This window comes from Rhipicephalus microplus, chromosome 7 (genome assembly GCF_043290135.1).
Source record: "Rhipicephalus microplus isolate Deutch F79 chromosome 7, USDA_Rmic, whole genome shotgun sequence".
Classification (NCBI taxonomy): domain Eukaryota; kingdom Metazoa; phylum Arthropoda; class Arachnida; order Ixodida; family Ixodidae; genus Rhipicephalus; species Rhipicephalus microplus.
Window position 1 is genome coordinate 50,170,725 of NC_134706.1, and position 15,936 is coordinate 50,186,660.

At 44.3% G+C, this 15,936-nt stretch overlaps 1 protein-coding gene across 3 annotated transcripts in view; it reads left to right on the forward strand.

The window, feature by feature from the left end:
• LOC119179561 (uncharacterized) overlaps positions 1-15,936 on the forward strand; it is a 93,621-nt gene that overhangs the window by 20,348 nt on the left and 57,337 nt on the right. For 2 of the 3 annotated variants that reach the window (XM_075869140.1, XM_075869141.1), the window contains exons 6-7: positions 9,001-9,039; positions 12,029-12,055. In XM_075869140.1, coding sequence (XP_075725255.1) covers positions 9,001-9,039; positions 12,029-12,055 — 66 coding nt within the window. The remainder of the gene's footprint in view (positions 1-9,000; positions 9,040-12,028; positions 12,056-15,936) is intronic. The other variant, XM_075869142.1, reaches the window with a different exon arrangement.

Sequence of the window (15,936 nt, forward strand, 5' to 3'; positions counted from 1 at the left end):
TAGGTGTCAAGCTGTTCCGGTTCTTAGTCTGCGCTCGTCCTGTGTATCCTAATTTCGTGATTGCTTTCTGCGTGAGGTGCGCGTTGGCAGTTTCGAGTTGCTGCTACATGCCGTTCCTCGCGTGATTTTGCAGTTTGTTGCTGTAGCATTCATTTCTTCGGCCTTGAATAGAAGCAATGCAAAATAAACGTTCAATAACCTCTGGGAATACATGTTTTACTTTCGTCTTTTACGGATCCCTAGAAATAGTGATCAGCCGCATTTTTGTATATCTTCTATGTTAATTCGCCATTCATCAGGGCAATGTGGCAGTCTAAAAAATTATGCCTCTGGGGACGCTTCTAAAGTATTAGCGTGAATCCTGATTAACGTAGTCCTATTAACTTTTAATAGAGAAACTTAAAGCACGCATCACTTCTACTTTTGTATATACTCAGCCGCCAATTTTTTCTTTGCAAAAGTGAATTAAGGGCAGCATCTGAAAACGTATTACACAGTGCAGCAAAAAAAAAAGCACTGCTTTAAGCTGTAGAATGCTAGCGTGTTTTATTTAGACATTCGAATTTCAAGTGCGCGTTTCGTGCAGTATGCAATCACTGCAAAAATATGTAATAATTTTCATCAGACGAAGCAAACTTTGCGTTTTTTTTGTACATGAAATTCAAGCGAACCCTCGTCTGTCAAAGTGGTCAACTACCGTAGCGAGTGTTTGCAAGGCAGTGTTGCTCTTTGTGAGGTATGGTAAGGACTAAATACCACTGTATTTTCAATAGCCGTAGCTTGGAGCGCATGTTTGTGGCCCTGCGTCACTATTGATTGATTGATTGATTGATTGATTGATTTGTGGGGTTTAACGTCCCAAAACCACTATATGATTATGAGAGACGTCGTAGTGGAGGGCTCCGGAAATTTGGACCACCTGGGGTTCTTTAACGTGCGCCCAAATCTGAGCACACGGGCCTACAACATTTCCGCCTCCATCGGAAATGCAGCCGCCGCAGCCGGCAATCGAACCCGCGGCCTGCGGGTCAGCAGCCGAGTACCTTAGCCAGTAGACCACTGCTGCGTCACTATGGTATGATGTAAACTGGCTATATTTTTAAAAATGCGACAACAAATTGTGCCTACCAATGAGTAGTTTGTACATCTCCGTAGATCGTGGCCATGGAATCTATAGAAGCAGTTTTACTCTTGACAGCATATTGACATCATTCCAGGAGTCTCAAACACACCTCAGTTAGCAGACCGCAGTAGCGAACATTACTATCGCATGGGCTTAGTGAGTAAAGAAGGTTGACACAGCCAAGGGAGGCTGGGGGGGGGGGGGGGATGAACAAGACTTTACCTAATAACGGCCGTTTGAAATATTTAACTTTCCATGTGTGATGTATGACTAACTTTAAATGAGAATATGACGTCATAATTCTGGAAACATAAGAACAGATCTTTACAAACACTCAAATCTTCGTGGTGATTTTGAAATGATTATTCTGGCCTGCGGTTTTGTTACGACGTGATAGTCTAATGAGGAGTCCCGCAAAAAAAATAACAATGCTTGAGACGATTCTCGCATATGTTGGCTACCCGGCCCCACCGCGGTGGTCTAGTGGCTAAGGTACTCGGCTGCTGACTCGCACGGCGCGGGTACGCATCCCGGCTGCGGCGGCTGCATTTCCGATGGAGGCGGAAATGTTGTAGGCCCGTGTGCTCAGATTTGGGTGCACGTTAAAGAACCCCAGGTGGTCTGAATTTCTGGAGCCTTCCACTACGGCGTCTCTCATAATAATATAGTAGTTTTGGGACGTTAAACCCCACATATGAATCAATCATTATGTTGGCTACCCGGACAAATTATAAATAATTTAAAAAGGTGAGAAAATCAAACGAACGACATTAGAACAAACAAACATCTTATGCGCTATAAAGCAGCAAGCCGTATGCCACACGTCGCGGGTGGTGTTTTTACATCCGGATAGTAGTATGGTTTCGCATCACTTTACGTGCAGTATTGTCACGTCTTACGTGCCATGTTTGTGCCGAAATAAAAGCTTTCGAAATAAAATCTTCGAAATGAAAGCTTTACAGAGAGCATGTTTCACAGCTGTAGTGCAAATTTTGAAAGGCAAACTTAGCTAGCGTTTATTCGAAAATTTTATGCAAGTCGGTACGCTTGAGGCTTGTATGTATAAAACGTAATTTTAATTGTATACTGACGTTTACATGGCCAGTAGTAATAAACATGTGTTTTCATTCAAAGTTAGCAGAGCGCACGAGAAATATATTCTGAATTAAGCAACAGCATAAAAATAAGCAAAGCTTTACAAATTTCCGACAAGAAACAATATTCACACCGACACAATAATAGTAATCGACAAATATATTCAATCTTAAAAAGTGGTCTTAAAAACCACACATTTCATACACACCTACACAAAAATGCTATGCCTGAAGGGTCAGTCTATGTAAAATTTTTAAAAAAATCTCATAACGCAGATTACATCATCCTTGTTAGTTTATCCTAATATTCACGCTTATACCGTCAATCATGTAGCATCAAAAAACAGCCAACTAACTTTGTTCAGCTGAACGTATCACGCGTACAGACGGGTCGTCCTTTATCATGTAGGTAGCTCGTTTAAAGAAAGCCCTTAAATGTGACACACAGATATAATTAAAGCACGTAAACAATCAATACACTCATATAGCCCTGTGATTCTTCATTGCGTGGTTCTTTTCAATGGCCATGTTATGACAAGTCTTGTTTTACATACGTAGATTTGGCGCACGAAGAAGGAAGTTATGAAGTGCGAGAATGTTTTGTTGATTGTCGAATCATTCAAACAAAAACAAACCATCTCCGTGTTCATGACTTCTTTGCGCAAACACGTACACGGACACAATGAAAAGAGGCAAACAACACGGGCGCAAAATGAAAAGAGGCAAACAACACGGGTGCAACTCGCCCAACTTTCAGTACTGTCATCTCCATGTTATCACTATTCACCTGCAAACATTCCTTCTTTTGTTTTCGAATGTGCTCGAAAAGTTGGAAACGGAAGATATGGTGCGTTCTAATGTTGGAAGCAGCAGCATATTAGGTGGAACGCATGAAGTTCTTATTGAAACAAATCCTCTCACGTTGGTTGCATGCCATTTCACTTTGTTCCTCTATTATTCCACGCTCCATCTTTGTCGCTTTCGGCTGCGCAATATACAGAAATTGTCCGTTTGTTAATAATTGTCTTATATGAGCGAAACAAGATATGAAAGATTATGCGCAAATGTATTAGGAACCTATACAGGGTGTTTCATGAAGTGCATTGGACCACCATCAATTAGAAAAGACTGGTAATATTTGTGCGCAGCATGAATGGTATGGTATTCTGTGGTGGGATACGTCTTAACATCACTAGACACAGATGTCAAGGAAGCAAATAAATAGAATAGAAAAATTGACATCTTTATTCGTCGAGACACGTGGTTGCGCTACATGAGAAAATTTTCGTCATTCTTGCAAAGTGACCACGTTGCTTTCCCTGTATAAAAAAGCAACTTAATTAAACATTGCGGAGACAAGAAATTTCAACAAAATGTCAGCAAAACCAAACCTTCGATGAGTGAAAGTAGCAGCCCACCAGAATAACGCTACTGTTCACTTTTCGATTTCTCAAGAAGTAGCCATTGGTAAGAGGAACTGCACCTAGCCACAGATGAACTAGATAAATTGGCATACGCACAGCGAGTAGGGGTAAGGAAACACCAGCCCAGTAATATTGGTGCAGCACGGACAGAGTGTGGGGGCATCGTCACAGATGTCAAATCAATCGAGGAGGTTTTTAGGGCGCATTTTGAAAGGCTCTACTCTACAGACCATAGCTCCAAAGACAGCAACCAGCACCAAAGAATCGCAGACTTTTATGAAGGCTTTCCCACGCTGTGTCCTGAGGCGTCTGATGTGCTCTGCGCTGAGGCGACAAAAGATGGAATTTGGCTAGCCCTGAGGAAAATGAACTCTACCGCGTCTCTAGGTCGAGACGGAATACTGACGGGATCTTATAAAATTTTCTTCGACATCCTAGGCGACGCACTTACTGACATGTTTAACGCAATTATTGTTGATGGGCAAAAGCTGAGGTATTTCAGTGAGGGCCGTGTTGTCTTGCTGCCAGTGGAGCGCATGGATCCTGACGATCCACGGTCATGGAGGCCGATTACCCTCCTTAACACGGACTACAAACTTGTAGCTACGATCCTTGGCTTGAGGGTAAAATCTTTTTTGCCCAATATAGTGTCACCCACGCAAACGTGTGCAGTGCAGGGTAGGTCAATGTTTCAAACACTTACTCTGATAAGAGATTTCTTCTACTATGCCAACGCCAAAAACGTTACCGGCGCTTTCGTGTCATTGAATCAAGCTAAGGCCTTTGACAGGGTCCAACATGACTACCTATACTGCGTACCAGTGCTCTTTGTTCTTTCCATAGATCCTCTCCTTAGGAAAGTGGCAAAGTGCCCTAATATTCAGGTCTTTCCAATGACAGATCTGGGGTCAGTTAGCATCACCGCTTATCCGGATGACATCTCTGTGTTCGTGCGAAACCAAGCCAGTTACCGCGCTTTCTTGGAGCTGTTCGAAGAGCATGCCAGCTTATCGGGTGCTTTCCTGAATGCGGAGAAAAGCAAAGCCCTTCGTTTCGGTGGCTTCCACGGCTTTTGCCAGGTAGTATTCAATACGTGGATGCCGTAAAAGTTCTCTGGGTATACTTTCAAGACGGAGAGGTGGCCAAAAGAATTTGGAAGGACGCCGTACATAAAGCCACGCAGGTTTTCGCGTGTGCCACTGACTTCAATTGGTCACTTGACGCCAAAGTGACGGTGGCGAAAACCAAAGCATGCGCATATGCTTTTTATAGTGGGCACATTGCACTCATACCCAAACGTTTCGCGAGGCGCCTTGCGTCAGTGGTTGCAGCCTTACTATGAGACCGGAAGACATCGAAAGTTCAACAACGTTCCTAAAGCTCCTAAAAAGTTTTGGAGGACTCAGTCTGTCAGATGTTGCAACATTCACAAAGGCACTTGCAGCTAAAACAGTTCACAAATTGTTTCAGGACAACGACTATCCTGGCCGTAGCTTATCGCTATAGTGGACCGGAACTCTTGGAGACGCATTCACGCCGGAAAGGTACCGGGAACCTCAAGCAGACCACCCACATGCCTTTTTTAAGGCAGCAGAAGGCCTCAAGTGTTCGGTTGACGGCGACGCCACCGAAGAATACTTTGCGAAGCTCGCACCCGCACGCAAGAGCGAAATGTTAATCAGTCGCTCGATTAGTGACGAGGAAAAACAGAGATGGAGACCCACAAAGTGGAAGAAATGGTGGAACAACCACGTACCGGAAATAGTTAGAGAATTTGATAGGCTGCGGCGTTAGGACGCGTTGCCCCCTCGTCACAGACTGTCAAAGTGGGGCGTCGTTCCCAATGACTACTGCCCCAACGGCGGGAAAAGGAAAACGATCCGTCACACGATGTTTGAATGCGTAGCGGCCAAAGGCGTGTGGCACGTCATGTGCCGTCAATTCAGAGTTTAAATTTCTTCGGGCCAACAGCGCAGAAGGGGCTTATTTGAACAACTCGTACTGTGCGTCACAATGTTCTTCCTGTGGCATCGCTGCTGTATGGCTGAAGCACGGCGACGATCCCAACGAGCTGCATACCCAGCGTTACAGAAGATTAGAATGATCATGGTTCGGTACCTTACCGAACAGGTTAAAACTCAGGGTAAAGAAGCCTTTATCAGAAGGTGGCAACACGGTTTTTTGGAGTTCGTAATAGGAATATTGAATTTACTTTACTGCCGTTTTAACTCGGAAAAAAATTGCTTGTCGTCGCACCTAATATGTGAATCTGTTCCAACATACTGCTTTTTTGCGTTTATTTTCTCTTCGTTTTCTTGAGTGATTCGTGATCTCTGAGAATATTGGAAGTGCTCTGTGTTACATCCTGTCTATGTTCTCTTGTTTTTACACGCCACTGAAGTGATTTTGTTACACAAGACAGTTGTATTCACCTGAAAGGGTGTTACCAGTTTGCAATAAACTTCCCTGTCTCACTACGTAGTTCAATGTAGCGGCTGCTTAGCCGAGCCTGGTGGCCTCTATGCATGCTAGATCAACAGCTGTGACGTGATCGTGGGAGTGGGGATGTGAGGTGTTTCCCACTCCTCCATGATGAAGCTTGACTCCATGGCTTGTTCTCAGAATTTGGCGAGAAAGTCACATGCGCATATTGTCAGCGAATGATTTTCAATGTGTCTCATACACAATTTAAAAGGAGTTATTTGAAAGTTGGCTTATGGTTGATTGCTCAAAGTGAGAAACAAAAGACTTAATAGATGTATATTTTAGTAAACAAAGTTGGCATCTAACAATCTATTTAGAGCTGTAAGAGCGTATTGAACTATCATTGTAGTTAACGTGTAGTGAATGTTATTTTGTAGGCCTGAATTAAGATGTTCGCTGAATACGTTGGAATCCTTTGTTGAAGTAGTTTCCTTTTCGTGGGTTTTGCAGGTACCTCAAAATATCCTAATGCACCTCGTGAATATGCTTAACATTGACTACAGGTTTTTATGTTTAAACAACCAAGATTTAGTCGAATCTTCGCGTCATAATAATTAACACAACAATAAACGCAAAACGTGTGCATTTGAAGGACAAATTTGCTGCAATTTACCACACTGCAATTGCACAGTGCAATGTTACTTTTTTTAAATATTTAGTTTTTGAAAAATAGGCAGGGTTGCTTCGTAATTCAAAGCTAAGCAAAAAACCTTTCTTGGGCACTTTCCCACTGAAAAAGTATGTGCGTGTATTTAAGACAGATAGACAAGGAACAAAAAGCTGGAAAGATGACTGCGTAGTGATACTAGGTCAATAAGTTTATAGCCCTTCTTGTGGTGTTTCACTTTGTTACCTTCAGTACGTGGGATGCATGTAATGCGTAGGAAAGAAGAGGATAACGCTTTACGAAGTTAAGTGTGCGCACCAAAATTCTTGTATTGAAGTCATGAACTCACATTCTGCGATCTAGGTCAGTTTTCATGGTATCACTATGGTTGTTGGCAAAGCAGATGTGCCTAACTGTTCACAAGACATGTTAAGATAATTCATACCAAACTTCATGTCCGCTCAATTAGCACATTACTAGGCACATTAGGAAGGGCTTTATTTATTTACCTTGAAACAGGGCGAATTTCTGACACGATAAAAACTAATACGGTAGAGTGGCTCAACTCACGACAAACTAATTTTTCACAAGGCGCTTGAGGGTTATCAGAAATGTTACAGCACGAAATTTTTCTCTATAGCCATATTGATTACATGGCACATTTCGCGGTAGTCTCAACAAAGAGCACCTAAGTAACACAAGAATGTCTTGTGAATCACGCACGATAACGGAAATGGTTGGGATTTCACGCTTCTGTCTATTCGCTAGCCAACATCATTGTGTTTTTAGTGTTACTGACTTTCCAATTGCTGAAACTTGCCTAAAGTGTTTAAGGTACTGGCGACCTTTTTGCTGTTACGTCATTACCATTTGTCTTCTTCACAATGTGACAATAGTTCACGTTAGATGTTGTACTCCTTGCCATTCCGTCACGTGTTGGAATGCAAGCAACCACGTTTTAGGCGTGCTTTCCCAGTCGCTTGAATATCTTCATAAGCTTTGATTATGCATGGAATGCATAAGATTTAATTAGGCAGCACATGAACATCACGTCATGCAAGTTTGGACATTTCTGACATAGTATTTGTGTTCTCGCGTTGAATCCGTTAACTTCGCATGTGCCAAAGCTTGCACCACATCAGCGCAGAATACTCTTGCCAACGCGAGCAAAGCAAGGTACTGGTCGAGTTGGTTCTTTATGAGTAAGAGACTGCGTTACAGTTAATGCAAAATACAAACTTAAGGAGAAGACGTAACACGAGGTGGAAAATACAAGTACAAGCAATCAATTGAATTTATTAAAAAAACTTTAAGCTATCAGCCAACGAGTAGCACCTTAAGACAGTTCAGCAAGATTGCTGCTCTCACCTCTCCATTTTCATTGTAAACCGATCTTTCCCTCTCATGGAGGTCCTTTTACTATCAAGTTTTTCAATAAATACAGTTGATAGTTAGCGCTTTTATTATGCGAAACTTTTCATGTTATCTCCGTAACATGGTATTTCACACTAACTCTAGCGCAGTTTCTTAATCGCACTATTCACAAAAAATCACATGAGTATATTGCGTTGAGAATGTCAAATACGTAGTTAAATGCACAAAAGTGTCTTGGGGTTCCCATGGTCGTTTCGTAAAGTAGGCAGATACATAAATTTGCATGACGCGACGCATGTGCATGATCGACATCGACAGTGAGTTAGGACAAGCGCACCATGAAATTCACACCTAGTACCTTGTAACGAACATGACTAGGTGCCATCATAATGCCATGGGGTTCGTTTCATTTCCTTGTAGGAAATCAATGTAGTGCAACCAAACTCCAACACATGAAGAATAAGAATGTCATTCGATGACATGAACGTTCGTAGCGCGCATATAATATGTTGAATAACAGGAAGAACAAGAATGGCTTAATACAAATCACGTGCAGCCGTCTTGTTGACGTCGTTAGCATAATATATACAATAACGTACATGCATACGCGGCCAATGCGCGAAGAGAATAGCATTTCATCAACTGTCTTACTGTACTTGTCTTTAAGCCAGGCAATGTGATATCATGTATCCTCATTTACTGCTTCGTGAATGTTCCTGTGGTAAATTTTTTGTCATAATAACCACTCAGCATATTTTGTTTTGTGTTAATGCAAATAGATCACGTTTGTATGAAATTAAAATATTTTTGGTCACCAAGAAATGTTATATTTATTACGCAGTTGTGACGTAATGTAGTTTTACAACATAATATCCATTGTGTTGTTTTTTGAAGCGGCACCTGGATGCGGTGATGTGAATGGGCAAAGTCCAGGTGAGTTTTTCAGTGCACTTCACACTCAACACATGTGCAGTCGAACCCACGTATAACAATATTCATTACAAGAACGTCTGGCCGCTGGATGTTCGTGGTAAATTGTAACACATGGCAAAATCCTTGAAAATTAAAAAAATATGCATTAAGAGAAATTCAAGCCACCGTGCTCCTACCCAAACCACCGCAGCCACTGCTTGCTCAGAGGGTTGGTTGGTTGGTTGGTTGGTTGGTCGGTCGGACAATGCAAAATCCTTGAAAATTAAAAAAATATGCATTAAGAGAAGTTCAAGCCACCGTGCTCCTACCCAAACCCCAGCAGCCACTGCTTGCTCAGAGGGTTGGTTGGTTGGTTAGTCGGTTAGTCGGTCGGTCGGTCACAATGTGACAATGTCGGTCAGTCGGTCGGTCGACCGACCAACCGACCACTGCATGTTAATTCATTAAGACGATCGTGCTGGTAACAAGCAAGGCGTCTTTGTAGCATGCCTAACGATCTCAGAGAAAGGGGCAGAAGTGAACGGTGGTGCGCAGCATCAGTTTTCACCTAGTAAAGGGTCCAGTGCCCTCACAGCGGCGTTTCGCGACATACAATACCACCGCACACATTATCATAATGGGGTTGTCAGTGATTAACTCGCACTGACTTATTATAGTCCGGCCACCTAGTACTGACACTCCTTCCTGAATTTACGGTGCCTACATGCTACAGCATCGTCGCACTCGCGGCCTGACAGCAGCAACCAAGAACATACCATTTCAAATTTTGAAAGACGTTTGTCTTTCTTGGGCACCTTCGACGCATAAATTTTGGTCGTTTTGTTTGTCCGCCCTTAACAATACCCTAAACGGCACGAAGCGGCACTCTAAACGGCCGATCTCATCCGCAGTGCCCAGCAATATTGCTCAAGATTCAGCGTTCATACTTGTGCGATTTTCAATGAAAACGCAAATATTGCGCATATTTGAGGCACTATAACAACACGTCAATAATCTGTATGTGTGTCTTTTCACTAGAAAAGGCATACGTATGTAATTCTAAGGACCGCAGCGATTATCACTATGCGCTGAAGATGCAACACTTGCAAGAAAAGCCAAGTGTTTTCAACGCTTTGCTAAGGCGACACGGTGGTGGCACCTACCCGTCACCTTGCGTTCTATACCTTGTCGCCTCCGAGACGGGCGTGCACGCTGCGCGCTTTCTTTTCCAAGATAACCGCCAGGTAGTGCTCATGTGTCACGTGTGACGTGACTTTATGCTCTTGTTCACGTCCGCTGCACACTCGAGGCACTCTAACACAGCGCCTTCAGAATACCATTCGCCAATTTTCTTGCGCAAATCATCAAATAAATGTTTTGTTCACTCTCTCCAGATGCAAGACTATCGTCTTTCGACGACATTTGCAGTGTAACGTGCAGATACGATGCCATTTTTTTATATTCTTCAACAAATAAATATTTTCTATGGCAAAAAAGTGGAATTTCAGATCGGCAAAGAAAGTGCCGATTTGAGCCAGCGAAATAAGCAATGCGCTGAATGGGTTATCACATATTATCACCGGGTGTCATTCTAAGAGCCAGGGACAAACACTGTTCTTGAATATCTAGATGTGTATAGTGAAATATGTGGTTTATATGAACGGCCTCTCAAAAATTGGGAGATTCGTAAGCTTCGCCTTTAAGAGTTAAACGCGATAGTGAAATCCGGCCCTTAGTGCACCCTTCAACCGCTAAGTGTATACTTATTCATATTGTTGAGACGTTTATTGGCGGACACTTGTCGATGATGCTCGACAGCGACAGTCAATGCGGGTACCGACTCTCTGCACGAGCTGCTCTTCTTTTTGCTAAAAGGGTGACTCGCTAGAAGGCGCTGGAGAACACGACCCACTGTTCGAAGGTTTCGCCACAATATGTTTTGTTACGTACACACGCACACACACAAACACGCACACAGTAGATTGGACCAGCGCGTGCTAATATTGCCGAATGGGCTCAATCTCGTCGTGACTCCTGTCGAACAAATGCGTTAAAAGGGCCCTTAAACCCTTTTTCAAGGAACCATGGAATGAATTCAGTAGAAGAGTTTATTGCCTCACTAATTCAACACCGCAAAATTTTAAGAATCGGTCCTGTGCGAGTAGAGCCACAAAGGATTGTCTCATGCTGCAATCGCATTATCTCTTCTCTCGTCCAGACGAAAGCGCTGGAAGCTAAGCAGGGAAGGATGGCAGGGCAAAAAAACTAATACGCATCATGTCTTTGAGCATTTTTTTTTAGAATGCGCGGCTTTTTTAGTGTGATCGCGCGTGCACGCGTGGACAAGTAGCGGCCTCCCGCGGCTATCTCGGTAACTTCATTTTTTGGTCACAGACGCACCGACGATTTTTTGCTCGCAACCAATGGGGCCGACGGCAGCGGCTTGTTTTTGGCGACGCGAGCTCTTTAACGCTGTGTCATTAAAAATTGCACTAGGATCATTCATGAGGCATTCATAGATGGGTTAAGGATTTACTGTAGTCGTCAAGACAAGACAGACCACGATGAAGGCAATTCTGAGAAGCCGAGTATTAACGCACATTGATGTACTGGTTTATTTTCATTGCGTTATTACACAGTTCCCCACAATGGACATATGTGAAATGCCATATATGAAATCCGTTCTTACATGTGTTCATAGACATAAATTCAGCAAACAGCTACCACCGCTCCATATGTTTGTAATCCTTTGTTTGTACTGACTTATAACAAATCTCCAACTACCACCTTTTCACATTTTCTTGACCGATCACCTTTAGAGCCGAGCATTAGGAACCATATTTTTTTATAACGAACCCACGATGCAGCGGTGTACTTCGTGGTGTTCTGTGTGACAGACAGAAACTAAAGTGCTGTTTTGACACCTAGCATATCTGTGGCGTCCCACGTCAGTGCCAAGATGCAAAAAAAAAACTCAAATGTAATGTTTTTTCAACTTCAACTATTGCAGGCACGAACTCTTCGACGTCAACCACAGGTACGTAAGGAAGGTTTACTGCTTATGAGCTTCGCATAGCAGACACCGCACGAGTGTGGTAACTTGATTGAGATTGCGCTCAGCGAAGAGCGTGGGTGAAGAACTTAACTATATATTGTCGCTAGTAATGTTGCTCTGCACTGCCACAACTCTAGAAGTGCCCCATTTGGATTCATATTTTCAGACACACTTAACTAACATCATTACCTGACCTAATATTTGGTGCTTTTTAATTGAGTGCGCTGTCATTGGTAAAAAATCTGATCTAGCGTTCAAGCTAGCTTGTATATTATAAGAAAATTTAAAGTAACATTTTTACTGGTATAGCAGGAATCGCTTTTGGCAAGTTTCCTTATAATGCACTCAAGCGATTCATTTGCGAATAATTTACGTCAGCCATGGAGCAACAAGTTGCTTTCGTAAACTGTTCATTTCATGCTCCTGGTTCAGGTTCAAACATAGGTAATATCGATGGTCTCAATTTTTAATGCCTGATTTGAAAAGAGTATGGCCAGCCTGACTGCGATTCGAGGTGTCTCTATGCCGTACACATTCAGTTTCCTATGTGCTGTTTTAGGCAGTGGTATATACAGTTTCATTGCATGGCTTCCTTGTTAGTGGTTTTGGTATAACACAACTGGCGTCATCATATATCTCACCTAAATATTGAATGAAATGTCACAATTTGCAAGCTGGAAAAGTGTTCCAGTAGTGAAAATGATTTTGATGCAAATTGTTTGAAACATCATGTAACCCTCTGCAATTAAAATGCACCTGGAATGTTTTGGCAAGTGAAAAGGTCACGAAGTCTCTCACAGGTTTTATACCCACAAGCAGGTTTACTGAGTCTTGCAGCAAACCGCGGCAATCACGTTCGGCGATTACAGCACCACTTGAAGAAAATGAAGCGTCCAGTTGAGAAAAAGGGCTTATTCTCAAAATACCGACACCCTACTCCATGCGTTGCTGCAATGCTGAATCGAAGGCAGAAGAGATCGTCGTCTTCCTGATTGTCACTTTTTTTCCATCAAACTCTTCACACGCCAAAGTCTTCAAAAAAGTTCAATTCCAGTGACCCGTGCGACGATAGTTTTAGCTGACTAAGACTTTGCCCTGTCAGCTTTTTTTAGGGGCGAAGCTCCTTAGGGCGTGGGCTGTGCGTCCCCTGTAGCCTGTATGTAGCCACCTCTCGTTTAGTTCTTGCAGTGTCCACTAGATGGCGGTACCGTCTCCTGTATGTCAGCATACAGGAGACGGTACCGGTGATATACAGCAGCTGGCGAATATATGCGGAAGGGAAGGTGAAGCTCTTGGACTAGGATTCAGTGTAACGAAGTGTGGATTGATGGTATTCAATGATCCCTGTGATCAGACGGTGTCCATACAAGGCCAAGAAATACCGAGGGTAAGTGAATACAAGTACCTTGGAGTATGGGTAAATGAGAGTGATAGATACATGGAGGTACAGGAGAAAGCCTCGGCAGCAAAAGGAAAGAGGAATGCGGCAATAATGAAGCACAGAGCGTTGTGGGGATACAATAGGTATGAGGTGCTTCGAGGTCTGTGGAAGGGTGTAATGGTTCCAGGGCTTACTTTTGGGAACTCAGTGGTGTGCATGAGGGCAGAGGTGCAATCGGGAATGGATGTAAATCAAAGGACTGTGGGACGCCTCGCGTTGGGTGCTCACGGGAAGACGACAAACGAGGCTGTAAAGGGCGATATGGGGTGGGCAGGTTTTGAGGCGAGGGAAGCGCAGAGCAAAATAAGGTTCGAAGAAAGGCTAAGAAATATGAAGGAGAGTAGATGGGCAGAGAAGGTGTTCCGTTATTTGTATAGGAAGAGCGTGGACACACAGTGGAGAAAAAGAACTAGAAGACTCACTAGTAAATATACGGCTGGTATTGTGAGCCATATGTCAACAAAGAGCGTTAAGGGAAAAGTCAGGGAGGCGTAGAGGATTTACTGGATGGCAGCTATGGAGAAAAAACCGGCTTTGAGTAACTACCGAAAGGGCAAAAATGAAATAAGGAGGGAGGCATTTTACGATAATTCAAGGGGAAGCGCTTTACTGTTTGAAGCGAGATCGGGTTGCCTTAGAACGCGTAGTTATAAAGCAAGATTCAGTAAAGAAGAAGAACAATGCACATGCTGCGGGAAAGATAAGGAAACGGCGGAGCATGTTCTGATTGAATGTGGAGATATCCACCCAGGTGTACGTTTGGGCACGAGCCTACAGGAAGCCTTGGGTTTTAGGGACAACAATGGAAAGCTGAACACACCCGCGATTGAAATAAGTAAGAGACGGTGTGATATGTGTCGTGCGCGAAGCTTCAAAGTGCGCGCCATTCAAAGTGCGCGCCATACAAAGTGCGCGCTTGAAGCAGACAACGACGAAGGTAGCACGAGCGCTGAGGAGCGTGGCGGCGAAGGTACGAGAAGGAACGAGGAAGACGGGGCTCTCGACTCGGCCGTTGGGTTCCGGACCCGAGCCTAGTAACAGTCGAGCCCGGCCTACCTGCCACGTTCTACCTGCCACGGCCGTGCGTCGCTGACGTGCTGCGGCTTCAAGGCATCCTGTGCTTGAGGACACGCGGAGCTGTCGGGCTACGGGCACGAGTTCCAGCAGAGGTGTCCGGCCGGGACGCGGCCGGTGGTAGTGCCTGGTCTACCGCGCCAACTGGTCCACCTGGTCTACCGTGCGAGCAACGCGGAGCTGTAGGGCTACGGGCACGAGCTCCAGCAGATGTGTCCAGCCGCGACGTGGCTGCGGGGGCGGAGCCTACCCATCAACTAGTCGCCTGGTTGACCGTGCGGACAACGCAAGCCAGCTCAAGACGTAGCAACGAACCTCGGTGAGACCGACCTCATGTCTTGTGTCCATGCTAAAAAGGAGGGACGGTTAGTTTAGGACTTTGATAGTTCACAGAGACAGTGAAGGATTCTTTAAATAGCCTGTCCATGTTATGTGTGTTCGTTTTTCGTGTGTATAAAGTGTGGCGTACAAACGGCCTCGTCTTTTCGTGGGAGTCTGGGGCGACGGCTCGGACACCCATTAACTAAGAACCTGCACGTTGCTATAACACCCCCTGCAATGTAACACTGGCGTCCGCTGCGACAGGACGAGGCCATTTGTATCGCTTGAGTCAGGCTGACGATTAGTGAGGAAAAGATGAGCTCGACAGATTTAATGGCGTTGGCCATGCGCATGGGTTTGGAAGGTGCGGAATTGAAAACTTGGATTGATGAGCGAGAAGCTCGAGCTCGTGAGGAAAGGGCGGCAGAAAGAGAGGCGAAGAAGGAACAAATGCAGTTGCAATTACAAGTCGAGGAGCAGGCCCAAAGGACGATCCAATTGCGCCTTCAACTGACTCAGACTGAAACCGCCAGAGAGCCTGTCGGGGCAGACATAGGTCGATCATCAAGGGTGTCTTCCAACGTCAATCCTCATAATTTTATACCAGGATTTGATGAAAACCGGGATGACCTAGATGCGTACTTAAAAAGGTTCGAGAATGTGGCGACAGGGCAAGAGTGGCCTAGAGACAAGTGGGCCACGGCTCTGAGTTTGTGCCTAAGCGGAGAAGCGCTAAAAGTGTTTGGTCGCCTATCCCCTGAAGATGCACTTGATTACGAGAAAGTGAAACTGGCTCTATTTCAGCGATTTCGCTTCACAGCGGAAGGGTACCGTGAGAAGTTCCGGCACAGTAAGCCTCAAGAGGGAGAAACCGGCCGGCAGTACGCTGCACGATTAATGAGTTTTTTCGACCGATGGGTGGAAATGTCGAAAGTAGACAAAGAATACGCGTCAGTTCGTGACCTGATTGTAGCTGAACAGTTCATCAGTAAGTGTCATGATCGAGTGGCGCTCTTTTTGCGTGAAA